Below are 22844 nucleotides of genomic sequence, written 5' to 3'. Positions count from 1 at the left end.
TGTAGTCCAAGTAAAATGCTCAGAACTTTAAGATCACCACACACCAACCAACCATGGTCCTCACATTTAATTTTATTAAGAACAAGTTGCATATTGCTGTAGGTTTCTTTTAGTGACACAGAATGAGCAATGGGGACTGAGGGGTTGAAAGACAAGGAAAATTTAACTTAGTCAGCAAACCGGACACATCACAACAAAACACGAAAGAATCTTGTTTCGAGAAATAAGGCACAAACTCTTTTCTCGGTGTCTGTACCAGGAAAATGTTGTTCCACAAGCCAGCAGGTTCTTTTCGTTAAGTCTGGAACCAAGAAGCTCAGCTGATTCTTTAGATAAATTTAGGTCTCCAACTAAATCATTGAGTTCGCTTTGAGTGAACGGTATAGGGTCACGAGATCCGTGAGAGGGGTCATAAATGTCATCTTCCATTTCACTTCCTTCCACTGAATCACTTAGTGAACCAGGAACACTTACACACTCAAGACTTGATGGAGGTGTCGGTACAGGCAAGTCTGGACCATGCAACACAGGTCTCATTGCAGAGGGAATATTGGGATACACTATCCTCTTCTTGTTTCTAATATTTCGATTACAATTTCACAGGAACAGAAGTAACAATCATTGCTGTGATCCTGAGGCTCCCTCCACACCATGGGTATTGCAAATGGCATAGATGGTCGCTTTCCCATGCTCCAGTTTCGTAAAGATTCTACACATGATCTACATACCTTGTGTGGAGCCCACGATTTATCTTGATCTCCTAGTTTCATTTTAAAGTATGCGTAATATGCTCTTCTTACAAAATCTGTAATTTCCTGTCTGTACCCGGGGAACAAATTCACCGCAGATGTAGCAAAACACATCTGGGCTATTCAGACAACCACGAGATGCCATGGCCACACCACATTAATGCACCACACTGAACAACCAAATGTTAATGTAGGAGATCAACGTATCTTACATACCATGGAAGCAAATTAGGACTTTTGACAGTTACATATAAAATTAATTTCAAATGATATATCAATGTTTTACATAGTATTATTTTCAGCATTTAGGCAAGAAATATATTAATTAATTTAAATAAAACAAAACTTCTCTGTATTTAAAGCTTATTCGTCTTTATTACTTGTTGAATAATTTTGAAACGTACCAGTGACATCTAGCGACAATCACTTCAAATGCACTGAAACGTGCATACCACAACCCACATATATAAATCGTGAATTGTAAAAAATTCTTGCGTGATGTGAGAAAACTAATTCCAGTTTCAGCATCAGCAAGTTCAAATACATGTAAAACACCCAAAATTATAAAAACAACAGAGCCCATGCCCATATATACATATTTATAAACATATATAAACAAATTAATTTGCTACATTTATAAACCAGCAAATTAATTCCTTTAATGACTGGTTCAAAATGTCAAGAAATTAGAAGATAGGTGATATGTTTTTTTATTAAAAATGATAATTAAATTTTCATACATTTCTTGTGTTACGTTTTTATAATGGTGTAAAACTATTAATGGTGTCTCGAAAGGAAATATTTCCTTATCAGAGCTGTAGCTAGAGAATTTAACGGACATTCACAAACAACCAAACCCGACCGGGATTCGAACCCGGGACCCTTGGACAAAAAATGAGAAACCTTAAGAAGATATTAGTTTCCTATTAAATTAACATGTAAGTGCTATGTTTTATTCCCGACGAAAGGAGGTGAGAAATAACAGGTCAGTCTAATTTCTATGTTCCGGGGGCCTAGGGTGACAATGACAACTACCTTCGCAGCTATGGCTCCATTTCTTACTAGTTCAATTTGATGTAATTTTAAAATCTTATCTATGACTGTAGAAGTATGTTTTTACCCCCATGCTGTTACCAGCCCTATGTATACAAGGTAACCAAAAAAGTTCTTGCCGTTCTAGAGCAGTGATAAACAAAGAGCAATACAGTGGATGGTACGTACCTTTAGGTTTCAAAGTAATCTCCATCAGCATCCAACACCTTTTGCCAACGTTCCTGCAGCTGCACAATACCCTGGTGATAAAACTCCCAGGGCTTGGATGCAAAAAAGTCCATGAGTGCGTTCCGCAGGTCTCCCTCATTTGCGAAGGATCTCCCACGGAGGTGGTTGTCGAGGGAATGAAACAGGTGGTAATCTGTTGGTGCAAAGTCCAGTGAATATGGTGGATGGCACAGTATCTCCCAGCCAAGTTGCTGAATTGTCTCCCGGGTTCTCTTTGTCACATGTTGCTTGGCATTGTCGTGCAGGAACAGCACACCCTTGCGATTCACCAACGCCGGCTCCTTCTGCCGGAATGCACTGTGCACCCTTTGCAACTGCTGAGAGTAGAGGTCAGCAGTGATGGTCTGACCAGGTGGAAGGAGCTCATAATGTACCACTTGCCGACAATTCCACCATACAGAAAGCATAACATTTCGTGGGTGCAGAGGTGGTCTTGAGGTGTGAGGAACAGGGTCACGTGGCGACAACCAATGTCTGGTACGCTTGGGAGTGTCATAGAGGACCCACTTTTCATCACCAGTGAGCAAGCGATCAAATATGGGTTTGTTCAGGTGCCGAGTGAGCAAGGACAAACAGGCTGTCACTCGTTGTTCCTTGTTGGCTGCCGACAATATGTGGGGTACCCACTTGCTTAACTTGTATGACTTCCCTATCCCATGCAGGTGCAGTCTGACTGTTTCAGCAGAAACATGGAACCTTTCTGCAAGTTCATCACACATTAGACCACTGTCCTCCTCGATGGCTGCTTTCAGGGTCTCATCATCCAACACACGTGGTCGTCTGCTGCGAGGTTCATCCGAAAGGCTCACATCTCCCGAACGGAATTTCTGGAACCAATGCCTGGCAGTGCGTTCGTTCACGGCATTCTCCCAAAATGGCTGGCAAATGCAGAGACTTGATGCGGCAGCTGACAGGCCCACTTTAAAGTCATACAACAAACACACACGAACAAGCTGCTTCGATACCTCCATTTCTCTTCGACAGTGGACAAGCTATGACTGCTGTGTGTGCGCAACGTGCCTGTATTACTGACAGTCGATGGTCAGACTAACTCCTGATCGCTTGGCAGGCACGTGCGTCATTTCGTTTCCTCTCTGTGAGCGCATTATTAATGGGACGTCAAAAATGGCAAGAACTTTTTTGGTTACCTTGTATAGAGAGAGAACAAAAGATCTATGCAACATTCACACAGAGGCTGACATCATTCGTTGTTATTCCGTCTTTGTATGTGTTTATGATGCTATTCTTTGTAAAGTATGTTTGAAGTCCAGTGGCGTGCATACAAGGTAAGCTACCGAAGCATTGTTTCGGAATACAATATGCAATAACATAACAAAGTATTATATAATTATAATCGCACGATTATTCAATAATCTAGATAAAACCGTCACATTTCTTTGCTACAAATAGAACAAATACCAGTCAATGCAGAGCTGCCCAGAGGTTGAGCCGAAGCAATCTTCCTCTCGTATTGGTTAAGCAGTGGCAGACAGTTTGTTTCAACTCGTATTGTTTTCTGTTTTCCTCAGTTTACGGGTTTGGTTTGCCGAATGTATATGAAAATATGTGAAGGTACCAGTTAGTATCTAGTAATATAGAACAATGTGTACTATAAAAGAGCTTTTGTCCAAGCCGTTTTCTGTCTGTTCTTTCTCAGAAAAAAATGAGATAATTAAAAATGTACGGCCAACACCAGAACTACCGAACTTGGTTCAAAAGACCAGTAAATTCACTAGACATTTTCAGTGCAATATGTATACAAAATGTGAATGGTTAGCTGATAGCGCTGAGCTAAATGCGGCATTTTGCTGGTATTGTCTGTCGTTTGGAAAGGATAGAAATACTTCTTGGACCAAAACTGGGTACATGCATTTGGGATATTAAGTGGAGTCAATAGCCGACAGGGACGTCGTTGGGGGGGTGGGGGGGCCACGCGGTGGCACTGTCCCCGGCGACTGTCGACGTGGCCCCGGGAGACTTTTCTGTATTTGCTGGAAATTTTACTTTGATGACAAATATTGCAAAATAATTCTTCAGTAAATTTTGCTTGCAGTTTGAAACACTTCTTCAATTCTCAGTAGCACGAACCTAAGCAAGGCATTTCTTTCTTATTTCCCTGTTTCTTGGTTGTTGAACACAAACAGATGTATTGGGAGGGGATGCAGTTAATGGTTTTGTGGTCCGCCCCGGTCAGGGAAGTCTGAGACCTATTGAAAATGCACTTTTCCTCCCTGCTTCACACCAGATCCAGGATCCCCCAAAACCCACACTTTCCCTTCATCTGGCCCTTCACTGTCTCCATGGTCTCCGAAAGAAGGACACAAACAGGAAGATTTAGGCTACGGGTGGCTAGAACTTTCTGGGTTAATTATTTTATGGTTCAGAAAAGATATCCCCATACGTTTCAAATTCCAAGAACAGAATTCTATTGCTTGTCCCTTCCAAGAACAGAATTCTATTGCTTGTCCCTTTTTCGGCGCGGGAATGAATGAAATAGTGGTTCTTCTCACATGCACTCAACCCTCCTTCTAATGACCTGCCCTACAGAGGAGGAGAAATGCCACTTTCTGAAAATTCGGAGAAACATCGAAGCGGTCGGTTCATATGTTGTTTTGGTGGACAATTAATATGTCAGATAGTTTGAAGTAGGATTTGTGGTCCGAGCGGTGATAAACTTCTGTAAACGCGAGAAGATATTCAACATATTGGCATTCTAAAAGAGAGTCTGACTACAATACAACATCCTGGGTTTGATTCCCAGGGTGGTTAATCTCATGTATAATGAAGAATAAACCACGTTTCAATTAAGGAAGGAAACTAGGTATGTAGCAATTGTTTTTACAGCTGTCTGCATGTTCTATACGTATTATGTTACAAAATTTGTATATATTTCTGACTTTCTGTGATTTTTCTTCATTTAGCATTTCCAAATGCGGAAGCTGCTGATGCTTAGGTAGCTAGGTTGGCTAGACATACAAATATAATTAATCCCTAGTCATACAGCGAATAATACTTATAATATGATCATGAGTTATGGAGAAGCAAATAACTTATCAAGTATTTTCTGTTTCTATTTGTTGTGCAGTGGTTAACAAGGTGCATTACGATGCCAGAGGTCCTGGGTTCGAATCCTGGACTGGGCGTGTGTGTTCTTTATGTTGATCCTCTCATCAATTTCACATCACTCATTTTCATCTTCATCTTCACGATTAGCCAGAAAGTGTCAGGAAAGCGAAGTAAAATAAACCAAATCAATCATTTATATATTTCTATATTACGCCGCTTATCTACCGAAGGAATAGCGATGGGACAGACATGATACAACCATACTTGTCCAAGGTCCGAACCTTGGACCTCTGTGTTCGTAGCGTGTTATACTCAGTGGAATTCTTGGTAGCGTCATTGCCTTGTAATCAAGGGGTCCCGGGTTCGATACCCGGTGGAGGTACAAGTGGTTCGGATCCCACTTTAAAAACTGTAGGTCCAGTCCCGATTAGCCTTACTGTGCATAAAGTGGACTTAAAACACCAACTCAGTGGAATTCTTAGGAAGGAAAACTGTAAAAGTAGGTGAAAAGAAGCAAAGTTGTACAATGCATAAAAAGCCATGTTTAGTTCTTCTAAAACCTTCCAATTATCGAGTTCTTGTTTTAAGTCCACTGTATGCACAGTAAGGCTAATCGGGGATCCGAACCGCTGTGTGCCTCCACCGGGTATCGAACCTGGGACCCCTAGATTACAATCCAGTGCCATCATATATTCAGTTTTCAACACACAAATAAGATAATTTTAAGAAATTAGACGTGTGCATAAAATTTCTTATCGTCATCATTCTCCAAGTGAACAATTAGATGCCATAGAAGACTCGGGCCCGCCCTATAGAATCGTGCTTAACGCGGTCGTCTTGAACTAAGAAATGCCGGATTCGATTTCGGTATAGACTGTATACATGAGATGTCTAGCTGGAACTCATTACGCACATTTTTCATATTTGCACTGTTGTCAATACTTGTAAACCTGGTTCCAGCACTTCATATCTAAAACCATGGAAAAGGGTTTTATCTACTTCTCATTTTTTTTCCAGCAAATTTACAAATCTAAAGACTAATAAAATTGTTCTTGGTGTATCAGCCATTAAGCTAATGAGTTCATTCTGCATTTAGTTTCCCGAATAATGGCTGTGGATTTCGCAAGAGTATATCCGTAGACTTGGGGGCTACAGATAAAAATGATGTTCCTTTCCAATTTTTTGATTGATTGAGTTGGTGTTTTAAGTCCACTTTATACACAGTAAGGCTAATCGGGACTGGTTGTACAGTGTACAGTAGGATCCGAACCACTATGAGCATCCACCGGGTATCGAACCCGGAACCCCTTGATTACAAGGCGACGATGCTACCATGCGCCACCGAGGAGGCCCTTGCTCCTTTTCTTTCAAGACTATATAGCCTATATATACACACATGCATACATATATAATGTTTGTGTACAGTATAGGCCTATATGGTCTATAAAGTGTATAAATAGTTTGTTAATTTATAATAGTTTGATAAAAAAATCTTACGTTGGGCCTCCCCAAACTACGTCCCTGATACCCGAGCATAGACTGTGTGTTAACCATCTACGATCGTCTGTAGCTATAGCTGCTTTTGGGGAAAACAGTATAGAAACAAAATGAACTATTACCAGCTGTAATTTTTATCAAGGCAAGTTTTCCCGTTGATTTGCTATTGTTTACTTAAAAATTATATATTCAGTGCTTCGGCTATCTAAATGGTCACCGCACGCCACTGTTGAAGTCCAAACTAATTGATTATATTTGTTGTTATAATACAAACTCTTACCCTCTGAAAATTTTAACAGAACAAGATCGTTGTTGGGAAGGTGGGAGATCATGGGAATTCGTACCCTGAACGTGACCAACAACGCTATAGAATTATCCTTATAATGAAGAACAGTGGCGTGCCCAGGATTTTCGAAAGGGAGGGGTTATGCATACTTTTTTCTTGGTAGTCAGCCCTCATTTTGTCATATTTTCCTACCTTTGACGGTTTTTTTAGGAACGAAGGGGGGGGATTATAACCCCCATCAACCCCCTTGGGCACGCCACTGATGAAGAACATGTCTGAACGTGAATTAAACACAAAAAGGACATTTTCTCATCAAGACTGCAGTTCGAAGAAGTCAAAACAGAGAGAGTAAATATGGTGAACTGTCCCGACCAAATTTTAACATTTAGTAGCTTCGCATAAATGGTTATAAAACTAAAATTACTAAATATAGTAGACTGCAGACTTCTTGAGCCTGCCTCTCTCCAGAGACAACACATTCATTTATACAAGAAGAAAATCTAAATTCTTGCAAAATCTTAAAAATTATCCATGTTATTTTTGTAGGTTTGCATCAAAATATTTCATGGCTCGAGGGGGGGCCATGGTCCACTTGCTCCCCCTGGGTACCGGCCTGTCCACAACCGCTACACTTTCCGTCTATCAGGTACGACATCGTGCACAACGTGGTAAATAAACTTGGACGCGACAGATGTGGAGGAGCAGTGCGCTTACACAATACCAGCGTCAGAGTCGGCACGTTGAAACGGGGCTACTTTTTCTTATGTACTGAAACATGCATTATTATTATTATTAGGGCTGAGCTGATACGACTTTGAACCGATGCCGATACTCTTACCGATACCGATACTTTTAAAATTCCAGTTTAGACTAAATAACATAGGCTAGTTACTGAGTTATACTAACTTATCACATCACATTCCTTTAATGACATTAAATAACTCCCAAATTATTCTCATGTAGCATTATAAGACTTTAAAATGTCTTATGACATTTGGTATAATTTTTATGTGAACCCCTCTGTTCCAGATCCATAGGATGCAAAGAAAGAGGTTTTTGAAATGTTGCAAGACTTTTTCAAGTGTTGCAGGTATACCATAACTGTGGATAGTCTCTCTCCTTCAATTTCATGTATTGTTGTCGTTTGGGTTAATCTGTAGAGGGATAAAAGCGATGTAAATATATGCAACCAGTGCCGGATCTACAAACCGCAAAACCCCGCAGTGCGGGGAGCCCCGAAAAGGACGTCCGGAAGGGGGGCAAGGTGGGCCACCGCCCCCCCTGGAAAACGAATGCCCGACAAAAAGTATATATTTCGCACATGATTTCATTTCAGTCAGTAATTTATGTTAATTATTATAAGGGCGTTGAAGGAACATGTGAAGCAGTGTTTTTTGAAGGAACATCACTATTATGGGAGAAAATATGCCTCTTTTGCCCCCCCTAGAAAAAATGCCTTACTTGCCCCTCCCTGGAAAAAATCCTGCGGATGCCCATGGGCCCGGAGACAAGTAAGCTTTTAGGGGGGCCCTCAGCCATTGGCATAGTAGAGGGTTCGTATATGCGTATGTACTCATGGATACAGAAACGATTACAATATATACAGGTAAAGGTACTAAGGTTAAAGTTCCCTGTGCATATAGCACAGTGCCATGAAACTAAATTGAGGGTATGTGTGCCCCACATATTTTCGATGTCGACAATCTTCAAGGTGATGTGATCAGCACCACGCTGCGGCCGCCTTTACAACCCCCACCCCCGGTATCATTTGATTTGAGGCTAGGTGGGCCGTAGGGCCGCTTTATGCGGGGACAAAGACGGAAAAAATCCGACCTTAGATCAACCATCCCGGGTTTCCCGCTTGGCAGTTAAACTAGAATCAAATCAGGCTAGAATTTCACGAGAAATGCAGTGGTGAAGGTTTCTTCAAACTATCTCTAATCAGGAAAAGTTACGACTGCATTGTTGTAACAAATGTATCGTTTTCCAGGTGTGAGAATACAGGGTCATATACATCACATCACCCCCTTTCGATTTAAAACTTTTGAGTTGACATCAATATGGCGGACGTCAGCTTGGCACACACCAATGTGGTTCCCCGTAAGCCTAACCTGTTTCTATCATGACCAGACCGGATTTTTAGGTTCTAAAAAGCGTGCTCTAGGTTCCTAAAATAGGCTCTAAAATCCTAAAATAGGTCCTAATATTCTTAAGTTAGGCTCGAAATATCCTGAAGTAGGTTCAAAAGAACTTAAAATAGTTCAAAATTCGTGAAAAATGTTGATTAGGTGTAGTCACCGGCAATGAAAATGGGACACCTATATCCTGAAATACACACTATCTTGCATAACTTTATGTGTGTTGCCTAACCCTACGGCGAGTCGCACGAGTTTAACGCGTTAAACGAGTAATGGTAACTGGCTGTCCCATAAGTGCTTCCGTGCGTTTCGTGAGTTTCATTATGCTGTCCCAAAAGTCGCATTCCGTGCGTTTCGTGCAAGAACGAGATTCACCAAACGCACGGGCCAGGAGGCTGGTTTGTTCAGTGAGAATCGTCTGCTCCTGGCAGACAAAGCGCGTGCTGATGGATTCAAACTGCACTAGTTCGGAAAATGTATTATAATTTTAACAGAGACCGATATGAAGCAACGTGCACAAGATGAGTATGCCTTGACCGTTTTTAGAATGAGTAACAGTGTCCACAGTAGAGTTTATTTTTGCCATAAAGACATTCCTTCCGCTGACGCCATGCGGAAACTTTCTCAAAACAAGACGCTGCGCCTGCGCTTTCGCCTAGAGTGTCCCATAAGTCTGTAAAATAACTGGTTTCACCAGATTCACGAGCCCAGTTATTTTCGTTGAATGCGTTCGTTTCGTTGAGACTTTCGGAACGCACCCTTTGTATTGTACAGGTAACAGTGGCACCAGAAATTTTGCTTTGTTTAGAGCTTTGAAAAATCACCATGGACTTGGAGGAAGGGAAATCGACAGAGAGTACGTTTCAAACACTTTCGTCATTGACTTTTTTCGTGACATAAAACTCCTGTAAAACCTTCAAAAAGGCTCGATTTAGACACGTAAACCTAAAATAGGTTCTAACAAGCAAAATTGTTTTTTTAGGCACTATAAATCAGTTGTTGCGTTTTTTAACGAAAGGCTGACATCACTTATTATTTCCTACATACCTGTAAAGGAAAAAATAGGTTAAAAAGTAAAAATCTAAAATTCGAGGTGTAATCATGACCACTTGTATCCAGCCAAACGCCTTTACTTTTTATAGGGGGTGTTAAGGGACTTTTGAATCACTCTCTAGGCTCTTTTATGTGACTTTGTGAAAATGAGATCAGTGTGTGTGTAATGGTAGGTAGGTAATATTTTGCGGGGGAGGGGAGCTACGATTTGTAGATCCGGCACTGTATGCAACGCAGTTATTAAAATAACGCTCATCTGGCCAGCTCTCTTTATGCTATGCTATCCATCATTCTATGTCATTTGCAATAAAAACAAGTCGCTGCGGTATCGGGCGATTTAGAGCGAGCACAAACAAAAGAACCTTCGGCGAAAAGTTTCCGCGCACCTCCTCCTTCCGTTCAATTCGGGCCATGAGGAAGCATGCTCCACTCTGCCCCTCCCGTCCACGCGTGAGTACGGTGCACATTAGTCGCACGTCTGCGCAGTTTTTTTGCTTGTGGTTCCACTATACCAACATTCGCATAAAAGACTGATTGATTGATTTATTTTACTTCGCTTTTGTGCCACTTTTGGCTATTTTGCGAAGATGGGGATAGTGATGATGTGATGAAATTGATGAATGGACCACAAAAACATCCATGACCAGGCCAGGATTCGAACTTGGGACCCGTGGCGTCGTAGGCATAAAAGACTGACACAGAAAGAAAGAGAACAAGAAGAAATTGTTGAATCCACAACTCTCCCTCCACTCTTGAATGTGTACAAAACAAAACTAATTCCACAGCAACCTTCACCCGTCTTTGCATTCATCTGGCCCTGAAACAACCCAGCGTGATAGTAATGCTGTTTTTTTAAAAATGTCAATTTTTCTCTCCTCCTTCTCTCCCCCCCCCAAACCAGAGTTTGAGAGCAGGAATTGGAAATGAATGTTTTATTTTATTTACACACAGTATTTATACCAGGTAGTTACGAGATGCCTTCGAGAAGTTTGGTCGTAGCTTTCAATTTGCCTATGCCTTTGATCTTGTCATTCCTCTGCTTCGCAGGACTGTTTAGGTTTGTCCAGCATTTCTTGGAAAAACTACATACGGAACTTCTTCCAACCTGTCAGAAGGAAGGGTGAACGAACTTTTAAAAGGACCGATAAATGTTGCTTTGGTCACAGTTCTAGCGACTCAAAAACAATGGTATCGGAGGAAAAATGTCAACCGATACCATACATCGGTATCGGCTAAATCCTAATTATTATTACTATTATTATGAGTGCTGGAAGTGGTGGGTGATGCGGGGAGATGGTACCTTTCGAGCTGTCTCATTGTCACCATGTTCAACCATAGGAGCATCCCCGCCCCCCCAGCTAACCCCAAAGCTCGACGAAACAACCCCTATAAAGCGACCAAAAGGAAAAGAACCTTCGGCGAAAAGTCTCTGCGCAACTTCCCTTTCTTCCGTTCAACTCGGGCCACTCTGCCCCTCCCCTCCACGCGGGAGTGAGGTGCACAGGAGTCGCGGGTCTGCGCAGGCTTTTTTGCTTGTGGTTCCACTATAGCTGACATTTTCCATTTCAAGTGTTGATTATTATTACAATATTCGTATGTACTCAATGCTACTGACCCAGGCTACTTTTCGTCCCTCGCCCTGTACATGCTCGCTTGCTCCGCATGTGAATTGACAGAGAATTGAAGCTCACGTGGGGGTACTGTATCCCCAACCGGAAAAGATAGGGAAGTTACGCGTTTCTCGCCAGTCCGTGGAGACTCGTTCCTCAGGAAATAAAAGACAGGAACTTGGTGGGGAAGAGCAGAAAGAGGAAGCGTTTACTTAAATGAAAATCACGTGATCTGATTTCCACGAAACCCAATGGACGATGTGCGTGTCTTCATGAGACAGGCTTCAGCTGACACTTTCAGGAGAATGTGACCGCTCAAATGAACTTTGCGAAAGAGAAAAACCAGCCCGAAGATGTAAGTAGTCTACGCCTTCTCCATTTCCCTCTTTATATTATTATTATTATTGGCTGAACTGCGCTGTGCTTCTTAAAGTTAATTATGATTTCTGCTAAAAGGAGTGTTATTGCAAGCAAGAACGAAACAGGGAAGGGGCGTTATGTATGTCAACATTTCATGGGAAATCTCGGCTGCTCTAATACTCCAGTGGTTTGCAACTTTTGAAAACGAGAAATATAAAGCTTTGACAATTGTTTTGCGTAATATGCGGATATTATCCTCCTATCCTTTGACAGATTCTGTGATTCCATTTTGTTGCTTTAAATTGTACAATTTTGTGTTTATTTTTTTAATAACTGACTGTACGGTTAACTATATCATTGATATACCTGTACCATAGGTTAATAGTTTATTTGTTGTGTAACATTTTATGGAATACTTAGGATGGGACCATGAAGAAAATCGCCTTCCATCCTTCTTCTTTGGTTGGCACACACCGCCTATGAGCGATTTCTTGCCAGGGGTCCTATTTGGCTTGTTGTGAGAAAGTTTGTTTACATTCCAAGTATCTGTTTGTTTATGTTACAATGTTGTGTTTTCTTGCAAAGCTGTACAATATCCACATGACGTCAGACCGTGGTTCGTAGAGTAGAGTCTAAAGGGACATCGGAAATGGAATACCCACACGTTGTAACTGTTTGTATAGAGTATTGCGATGTTGTTGTCGAATTGGGCATTGCAAAAACAAATGTGTGGTTGATTGTATAGGTTCTCCACACTGACAGGAAGTTGCAGGCACGGTATATGAACTGGGATGTATGACATCGTGACCTGTATGCATTCTCATGATTAGAGCCCGGAAGTTTGGCAAAATGCCTCTTTTTATCTACTGCATATATTGATAAAATTTTTCCGGATATACGTTTCTTATGTTGTTTCGAATGTTTTGGAAGCCTTTTCATTTTGCCTATTTTGCCTATTTGGGACCCCACTGCATATTTTTAATTATAATGCCTTTTTTAATGAAATTTGACATTTTTTTTAAAAAAAATGTGTATATATATTATTTTTCTCCCAAAAAACGTTGTTGGCATTTATTTTTCTTCCGTTTATTATGTGAATAATTTTCGCCTTATTTAAGTAATATTGAACTCACGCATGTTTCAACATTGCTGAAGGAGAAAAGTGTGAGAAAAAAGTATTTCATGCTGAGTCAGGATATTGCCTTTCGGTTAACATTTCTTGTGCATGATTGACTGCTGAAGTGGACAGGTTGATTTCGAACACAAAGAAAATATTTCTGAAATCTCCCTCTCGAACCCGAAAATTTCAGGAAGTTGCGATTGAGCTTAGTTTACCTCAGCAACCAGTCTTGACGAGATAGGGAACCTGGATATCAGCAGCTATATATTATGCTAACAACCTTCAAAAAATCAGTGAGGTGATCGATGCTCTTCCAGAAAATGAAGCGGCTTCAATTCGTGAAGTGAAAAAACTCCTGTGCTATTCAAGTTTACTTTTGCACATTATGGTGCATTGCCAGAGACAATTACAATTATAGCATCCATGAAAATCTTCGAGGAATCTATGCAGCAGATGATGGAAGTGCCAGGAGAAAAGGGGTGAGCTGTTGCGGAAAAGTGCTAACGGGTAGTGAGTGCAAATGAGGACTTGAAACAATTGAAAACAATTTGTGATATTCTAAAAGGTGAAAATGCTGTTACCAAAATGAGTCCAGCCACATTAGCTTGTTATATGTATGCTCCAATAACTTCTGTCGAAGTAGAAAGATCATTTTCTATTATGAGAAACATTCTCTCTGACAGACGACTATCAATGAATGTTTAGAACTTAAAAAGCACCTTATAGTTATGTGCAATCAAGACGGAGAAAATTGAAATGCTCTTCCCAATTTAGATTTTAACATTTTGTCAGAAATTATAGATAAAAGTAAGCGACTTCTAAATGTGCCTTTTTTTCGGTTTATTTTGCCTTTTTTCATTTTTAGTGCCTATTTACCACATTATAAATGCCTTTTTGCGTGCCTATTTTAACGAAAATAAATGCCTGAACTTCCGGGCTCTACTCATGATAAACACTAAAACTGCACGGGGTAGCTTAATGTGTTGAAACCAAGGGCGTTTGTTGCCGACTTGTGCATGCCATTTATATGTAGTGGTATTGTGGAGTTGCTGGGTGCACCAATCGTCCCATTGTTGTTCTACTTTGATTTTGACCCGTGGGAGGAGGTCAGTGTACGGCAGGCGCAACAGTTTCTTTCGTTCTCGCTTGTTTAGCCATGACATCAACGCGATCTTGATATTTATTGAGGTCACTGTGGGCGCGAATATATGTAAAGGTCGCTGACAGACCCTGTTGTTGAAGGTGTAGCATGATTCGGAGAATAAGATAGGGAAATACCGTTAACTTATATGCTGGCCGACCTATTCGTGATAACGCTTGAAGTACACTCAATGCGTCCGTGAGAATTAAAGAATGATCGATTCGTAACTGCAGGGCAAATTGTAACATTCCGCCGAGAAGATAGACACATCGGATGGGAGGGAAAAATTGTCTAGTGATGTTATGAGATGGTACACTGGCGAACTTTAAAAAAAGGTATCCCTCCTCTTAGTTAGATTGGAAGCAACAAACAAAAACAGATATTGAATTGGAAACACTCCAGCGTCAATGCCGAAACTATATGCAAGATAAGGAAGAGCTGCACAGCTGTCAGAAGAGCAATGTTAACCATGAGTCATCAAGGAATTAGCACAGCGTTTCTTTCTATTTGTTGTCCATTTTGAGCTCTCAAGAAATCAGGTTCTGAGCTGGCGATTTATTTCCTTCATGAATGAAAATAGGTTGTTCATTTTTTCGTTTCTTTTCTCTCTTTTGCCATTAGGAATATATTATGGATCCTATTTGTATATTCATACATGATCTATTGGAGTTATAATTATGTTAACAACAATAGCAACAGCTCTAAAAAAATATAAAAATAAAACTAGCAAAGAAGGTCACTTCTTTCGGCACGTGACAGGCATATGTGGTAACTTTGCTATTTTTACGACCATATTATATCCCTCTTGTTTACTTTCAACGATAAGGACGAATGTTGGAGTGACCAGAAAAAATGAACGAACACAATAAGCTCTTAAATATTACCCACGCTTCGAAAATAGATTCCGGCCCCAGTGGCAGAGTGGTTATCACATCACGCTACGACGCCAGGCGCCCCCATTCGAATCCTGGCCTGGGGATGGGTTTGTGAGTGTCCATTCATCAATTTTATCATATCGTCACTCTTCCCCATATTTGATTGAGTTTGTGTTTGAAGTCCACTTTATGCACAGTTTAAAGTGGAATCCGAACCACTATGTGCCTCCACCGGGTATCGAACACGGGAACCCTTGATCACAAGGTGACGATGTTACCACTGCGCCATCGGGGAGGCCTCCCCCATATTTGCAACTTAGCCAAAAATTGCACAAGAAGCGAAGTAAAATAAAGCAAAAAAGCAATCAATCAATCGAACATAGGGTTCAAAGCACTCGGTCATGAAGACCCTCAAAATTGAAATAATAAGTGGAACAAAAAACCTGATATTAGAGTATTTTAAGAGTTTAGGGAGATTAACAATTCACGTCAACCTACAACAATTTCACCTGTATTGTGTGATTTTTGGTTCTGCCCTAATATAATTGAACGTGCTCTTGCGATAATAGTTACACACTTCCGTCTTGCAACACACAACCTAGACTCGGCACGATATGTGCATTTCCTTGCCCCTTTTCTGTATTCTTTTCTATTTAGGATATATTACGTTGCCTTTTTGCCTCTTGGTTAATCCGTGGCGATGAGAATGATTGACCAACTGATAACAAGGATGTGAAGGGGCAAACATTCCTTAATCATGGTTCGAACCTAAGACCTCTGTCTTCATAGCACGTTACAATCTGCCACGTGTGTCTTTTCATCTCCAGTCACCATTAATTTGAAGAGGTAGAAAACGACGTTACTCAAACAAATTGTATGAATAATTTCTATGACCATAAACATTTGTTGCACTTGTAGAGAAATCCATACCCTCGTAACGTTATAAGTAAACGTTAACCTAGTTCATGTCCCAGGAACCCCCTTCCTTGCACGAAAATCACACTGTGTCCACAGGATTTACGACTGAACGCTTACTAAAGTAATAAAAATGTGTATCCCTATTTCCATTAATCGTTCACTCTTCGTATATTTTGAGGTCAGCTAATTCGAACATACGACCCTAAGACAGCTACACACTGCCAAAAAAACTGCAGTGTCAACAAAGTAATTACTGTATATTTATATATTTTATTTTTGGTAATGGAATATTTTTCCCTTTAGCTTCTTATTTATGTTTGTTTGGTTTATTTTACTTCGCTTTTCTGCCACTTTTGGCTAAACGCGACGATGAGGATGAGCGATGAAAAGATGAATTGATGAAAGGACAGTCAACAATGAACACCGATCGAACACAATGCCAAGGCGGTGTTTAAGCAAGCTGTGTTAACCACTCTACCACGGAGGCCGGAATCCTTTTTAGTTAGGAGAAATCGTTCCTTGACAGCGAACTAAGAACAGTTAATATGCGTCACGTCAGAGTAAAAATATTTTAAATTTCTAACAATCAATTGGGATTTACTCTTAACCATTTTTTTGCCTACATAAAAACTTCCACACAGTTAAGATCGTTTACACTAAGGACAATAGCGTTAAAGTCTATGCTTTAAGGAATGATTAAGCACACTATGATGACGGAAAATAATAATTCACATGACTATTGTGATGCATTACATCGGTGAAACATTAATTTTCGATCAGCAAGAAATATCGAAAAACGCAGGGACACAATGACCAATTGATTTTTTATTTTACTTCGCTTTTCTTACACTTTTGAGTAATCACATAAATAAGGATGAAAGGTGTATTAAGACGAAATTTGTGAAATTCAATCACAAACGTAGGACACAGCCCAAACTTCAGAGACCATTATACTGGCCTTGTCTCTAGACGCCAGATCCTCGTTAGTCTGCAAAATATACTCCATTGTCACAATGACGTAAGCATTCGTAGAATGAATTTGTATATCATTCTCCCCCCCCTCCCCCTAAGAAATGTGAGCTAAACTAGTGCGCATTCTGTGATATGTTCATTACTTCTCAGGAACCACTCGCGGCCTTCAACTAGTTTATCCTGAAAAAAACTGCGGGTTGGGATGTTAACAGATATTTCAGGGACAATATCCAAAGAATACTGTTACAAACGCAGAATGCAAAACATTTCTATTTTCTCATTTCTACTACAACCCTGGCGAAAAGAAGGCGGCTGGAGCGTGATGTTGATCGTATCACCTCCAAAATGGCCAAGCTCGAGAATATGCGGTGCCATACTACCACATCCCTTAAATGTGCCTTCATGGCACGTTGCTACACGCACGAGGAACTTTACCTAACCTTTACTACTTCTAACTACTCATGCCAGGAATTTTGGTATTTTTTATATTTTTTTATTTGTCCATTGCTAACCTGGTTCATTCCCAGCCATAAAAGCAATTAGTCGATGCAATAAACATACGCCAAACTTAAAAAGAAACAGGTGTTGGCTGCGCGCGGGCGCGGGCGCACGCACACACACAGAGGGGGGGGGGGGGGTTAGGAACACAAGAATCTTCCACAAACTGCCCAGATCATGCCTGACAAGACTCCAACAGAAAACTTTCCGGAAACAAGTTTACGTGCGCATAGGGTAGTGATGGCCTTGTCTGCAACTGCCTTCCCCCACTTTCTTATCCAATACAGGAGCCATGAAGTGTTTCCAACTACCTTCCAATCTAACTAAGAGGAGGGAGACCTTTTTTTAAAGTTCGCCAGTGTACGTAATAAGCGCATCCCACACCGTCTGCGGACTTCGATCCGTCAGTATAAATAAAAGTTAATGTGGGCCAGAATTCTCTATAATTTTCATGTCTGCCATGATCTTCATATTGTATCTCTACTCGGGGTTCTGTGGGAATATTCAGGTGATATATAAGCGGATCCGGATGGGTAAAAGTTTGGTGGTAAGCTTCAGGGTCAATATTATAACATTGTAAGAAGAAAAAAAACGTTTAGTGGGGCCGGGGGGGGGGGGGGTTCGGGAGGCCAAGCCATTGTCGTTGAATCGCAAATGTTTTATTAAATGGATGAGCGTGTCGCACCCACGATTTGAACAAATATTGCACGGTGAGTTTGATACGTCGGTGTGACAAGGAGGATTCATTGCTTTCTAAATAGACACTAACATTGGGGTGGACGGCATGAGTCCTAGACATGTACGTAAGGCTCGTCGTTGTAATACGTCTATAGACGTAAGAAGTTTTGGATTGGCACCACCATATGCTGGTGCTGCATAATCAAACAATGCGCGAAAACAATTTTTTATAAAATAACAACATTGTGTGGGGGTGTCCTCCCCACTTGATCGTGGAAATACAGCGAAGTAAATTAACATTTTTAACCCCTTTTCCTTGAGATATTGTATATGCCTTGCCCAATTTAGTTTCCTATCGAAGTATACACCCAGGTATTTGACATTGTCGACTACTGGAATGTGCTGTATTTCTGTGATATTGTTGGGGTAACTGCTCATTTTTCTCGAGTTAAAAATTATAATTAAGGATTTCGGGATGGAAATAGTGAGTCCTAAGGTATCTAAGTGATCTGTAAGAATTGTGACGGTTTTCTTTAGGGCGAGTAGGCCTTGCGTGGCGTCAGGAGTGCATTTATAGCAGCAAAGATCGTCGGCGTATTTTAACAATTTAAAGCCGTGCACATTTAGGTGATGTATATGGTGGGTATAGATATTAAATAGTAGGGGTCTAAGGGGCGAACCCTGAGGGATCCCCGTGCGAGCTATAGGGGGCCTTCCACCATATCTTCAAACCAGAATTGTAAATTTCGTTCGTGATATAAGTTCCAAATTAGGGTCCCTACTATGGGGTGTATGTTTAGTTGGACCATCATTTTATATAAGATCGGGATGTGAACAGCATCATAAGCATGTTCTATGTCAGTGAATAGGCCAAAGCAATATTCGTGAGTAATCTGGCTATTTTGAATTTCAACTGTAAGGATAGCTATGGCATCTTGGCTACCATGCTGCATGCGAAAACCCATTTGTGTTGGCGAAAATAACTTATTCTTTTCCAACGCCCAGTTAATGCGATGTTGAAGTGTTCGTTCGAAAAGTTTGGCGACTACTGGTATCAATAATATTGGTCGGTATTACTTTGCCTCCGCGAGAGGTTTGTTAGGTTTTGATATGGGAAGGACTATATGGTGACGCCACTCGATAGGGATTCGTCCGGTGCGATAGACGGTATTGAATATGTGAGTAAGTAATTGTATACCTTGGTGTGGCAGATGTTTGAGCATGTCATAAGTGAGACCGTCATATCCTGGGGAAGTGTTCGGCACAATTTCTAAAATTTGTTGGATTTCGATAGCAGTAACAGCCGGGAAATCGTCAGTGAAATCGAAATTCTGCGCAAAGGATTTTGCCTCTCGTGCGCGTACAGAGGGTGGCGTGAGTATTTGCATGAATTCTGTTTCCCACTGTCTATCGAGATTTTTCCGTTTTGGTTGGGCCGGATTCCTAATAGAAAGAAATTTATTCCATATAGAACTAAGGCTATCTGTGCAATCGAGAGAATTACGAAATGAATGCCACGCTTCTCTTTTCGCTTGTAAATATATTTTCTTCGCCTTAGCTTGCAGTCGCCTAAGTTCGATTTTTTTCCCCGGCGAGGGGTTTCGTTCGTATCGTTTTAATTGATCTTTTTTTGACATTTTATTAAGGCACAATCTCGGGTCCACCAACTGAGGGAAGGAAATTTGATTGGACTACTATATTGACTTCGATGGGCACTATTGTCTATTGCAACGGTAATCATACGGAGAAAGTTTTGGTATGTTATTTTTCCGTCATTGTGGGGATTTGTTTGCTCATAAATGCTTGTAAATTGTGCTGTAAATGCGTCCCATTGTATTGAAGCTTTGGTCCAACGTTTCACTGGAACCGACTCCCTATTTTCTCTCAACAAGCATGTGGAAACCGATCTACGGGCTATAAGTAATATGGGGGAATGATCACTGCCAAGGAGATCTTGTTCCTTTACCCAATGAAAACTATGATACAAGCGGGGAGAAGTAATTGTGAGATCAATACAGCAGGGTCGATTACCATTTAATGGATAATGAGTAGGGCTGCCATCGTTAAAAAGGATAAACCGATTGTGTGTAATCCATGCATCTAATTTTTTCCCCAAACGGTCCGCGTACGGATGTCCCCAAGAGAGATGATGGCCATTAAAGTCACCGAGAATGAGATAGGGACCCGGATCAAGGGATATGATCTCTTGTAAGTCGTCAGATCGGATTCTTTGGGAGTTGTTTGTGGAGGGAATATATAATGAAATGATGACTATATATCGGTCATTAATGTTGACTCGGATAGCCACTAACTCTAGTTGAAAGGTCTGGACGAGGGAAAGGTTATGTGGAATTTGGATTTCTGTATGAGAAAGGGTTTCATGAACATATATGACAGTACCACGCTGGTGCGTAGGGTTGCCGTACAAGTGATAATGGGCGAGTCTATAATTCTCGTGCTTCGCACCTTTAACTTCTGTAAGCAAATAATAAGCGGGTGGTATTCAGCAATTAAATATAATATTTCGAGTTTACGTGCGGAGAAACTATTCACATTCCATTGTAATATGGTACCCATTTCCGATGTCACCTTAGGCATTGTCTTCGAGTAAAGTCAAAAGTTTGTCTGTCAAAAATTGAATGTGTTAGATAAGTCGAATTCGGTGGGTGTTGTCCCGTATTTGTCTAACAGTGTCCCACATGCTGAGAATCATATCTAATAGAGAGCTTGATACACCTCGCTGTGTTCAGCCGGTTGTTCAATAATGTGCGATTGTGGATTGTCATGCCTCTTGATCGGGTGTAAATATGTCTGACGTTGGAAATGCTTGGAATGGGAATGAGTGTTATTTAGAGGGTATGCGTTATGTCCTACGGGTTGGGATGTCACTTCCTCTAGGTCGGTAAGGGTCGATGAACTAGCAGGGGCAATGTCATCGTCTTCCCATCGCGAACGGCGATGGATTTCTTTCCTCGGGGAAGAGCGGATTTTGGATTTCTTAGTGTTTCGTGGTTGAGAATTGGTCTTAAAGGATGGCACCTTAAAGCGAGAAGAATCAATTGATGTTTGAGAATCCTTATTTCCAGGAAAGTCTCTGTCGTAGCGGGGAAAATATATTGGCATATGTCCTGTTTGAGGAGTGCAAAGTGTGATTAGTGCAGAAAGGTTTTGTGCGGGAGGTCTGCAAGTCAGGGAATGCCTCTTTCGTCACTCGGGGTCGATAAACATCATCGCGAGTGGGAGTGGGGAGGAAGATGCCTTGCAGCTACGTTTCGCCTCCCGATATGATATATTGTGTTCGGCCATGCTGGTTTGGACTAGGGATGGCCAGATCCGGATCCTGGCGGATCCGTAATCCACCTCCGGTTGGTTCCGGTTCCTAAGAATCCGGATCCTAAAATTTTTCGGATTCGGAATTTTCAGATCCGGATCCAGAACTTTCGGATCCGGATCCGGTACTTTTGGATCCGGATCCGGAATTTTCGGATCCGGATCCGTTTTGCCATCCCACATGCGCTTCTTTGAAAAGTAGGAATGTGTTTATAACATATTGTTACCTGCTAATATACATATATATATATATATATAATATACATACCTAGTCGTATCATAAATACTGACACAAAGTTTGAGGCAGTGTGTACAACCGGTTTTCAAAGTCGCGGCCAACCTTCCTGTGCAAGAGGCTGGAGTGGGCCATTGTGAGTTGAGCTGTCATAAAGGAAGTGTGTTCGTAAAAGTGTAGCTATGGAGTGGGGCAATTACGAAAATCGTGTGGCAGTAATAGCGCTTCATAAAGTGGGTTAAACAGCCCCCATGATATTCAGAACACTTAAAAAGTTGAATATCAGCAAATCTTTCGTGTATCGGACCATCAAGCGATTCACAGTGACTGGGACAGTTGATGATCGCCCAAGGCAAGGCCGCCCACGCAGCGTACGAACCAAAAAGTTAGTGCAAGCAGTTGCAGCCCGTATTCGGACAAGCAGTTGTAGCCCGTATTCGGAGAAATCCTGTACGAAAGCAGGCAGTGCTTGCTCGTGAGCTGAACATTCCCAAAATGTCAGTGTCTCGTGTGTTAAAAAGTGACTTGGGGGTTGAAGGCTTAATGGCGAAGTACAGGTCACTTCCTCAATGCACGTCTGAAAGAGCAGAGGGTGATAAAAGCAAAACGCCTCCTGCAGCGTTACGCCAACAATGGCCAGAGGAAAATTCTTTTCACAGATGAAAAGATATTCAACATTGAGGAAACTTTCAATCGCCAAAATGACCGGGTGTATGCGTCAACATCCCACGAAGCTCGGGAGAAAGCTCCGAAGATCCAGAGGGGTCATCATCCAGCCTCAGTCATGGTTTGGTGGGGCGTGGCGTATGATGGCACCACCAAGCTGCATTTTTGTGAAAAAGGGGTGAAAACGTCAGCCAGTGTACGAAAATACTGTGTTGAACTCTGTTGTGAAGCCTTTGAGTGACACTTTGTTCAGGAACCAACATTGGAACTTCCAACAGGATTCCGCACCAGCCCATAAGGCACACGCTACCCAGGAGTGGCTCAAGAGCAATGTCCCGGACTTCATTGCTCCAGCTGATTGGCCTGCTAGC

General features: G+C 41.4%; 1 protein-coding gene across 2 annotated transcripts in view; it reads left to right on the top strand.

The window, feature by feature from the left end:
- LOC145981091 (acid phosphatase type 7-like) overlaps positions 1-22844 on the top strand; it is a 121034-nt gene that overhangs the window by 18563 nt on the left and 79627 nt on the right. Inside the window, exon 1 of one of the 2 annotated variants that reach the window (XM_083114227.1) lies at positions 11944-12035. The exons of the other annotated variant lie outside the window; for it this stretch is intronic. Coding sequence (XP_082970353.1) covers positions 12034-12035 — 2 coding nt within the window. The 5' untranslated portion in view covers positions 11944-12033. Of the gene's footprint in view, positions 1-11943; positions 12036-22844 lie in introns of those variants that run through there. 2 annotated transcript variants of the gene reach the window in all.

The sequence above is a fragment of the Lepisma saccharinum genome, chromosome 28, assembly GCF_977018435.1.
Source record: "Lepisma saccharinum chromosome 28, izLepSacc3.1, whole genome shotgun sequence".
NCBI classification, from domain to species: Eukaryota; Metazoa; Arthropoda; class Insecta; order Zygentoma; family Lepismatidae; genus Lepisma; species Lepisma saccharinum.
This window is presented reverse-complemented; position numbering and strand designations above follow the sequence as displayed.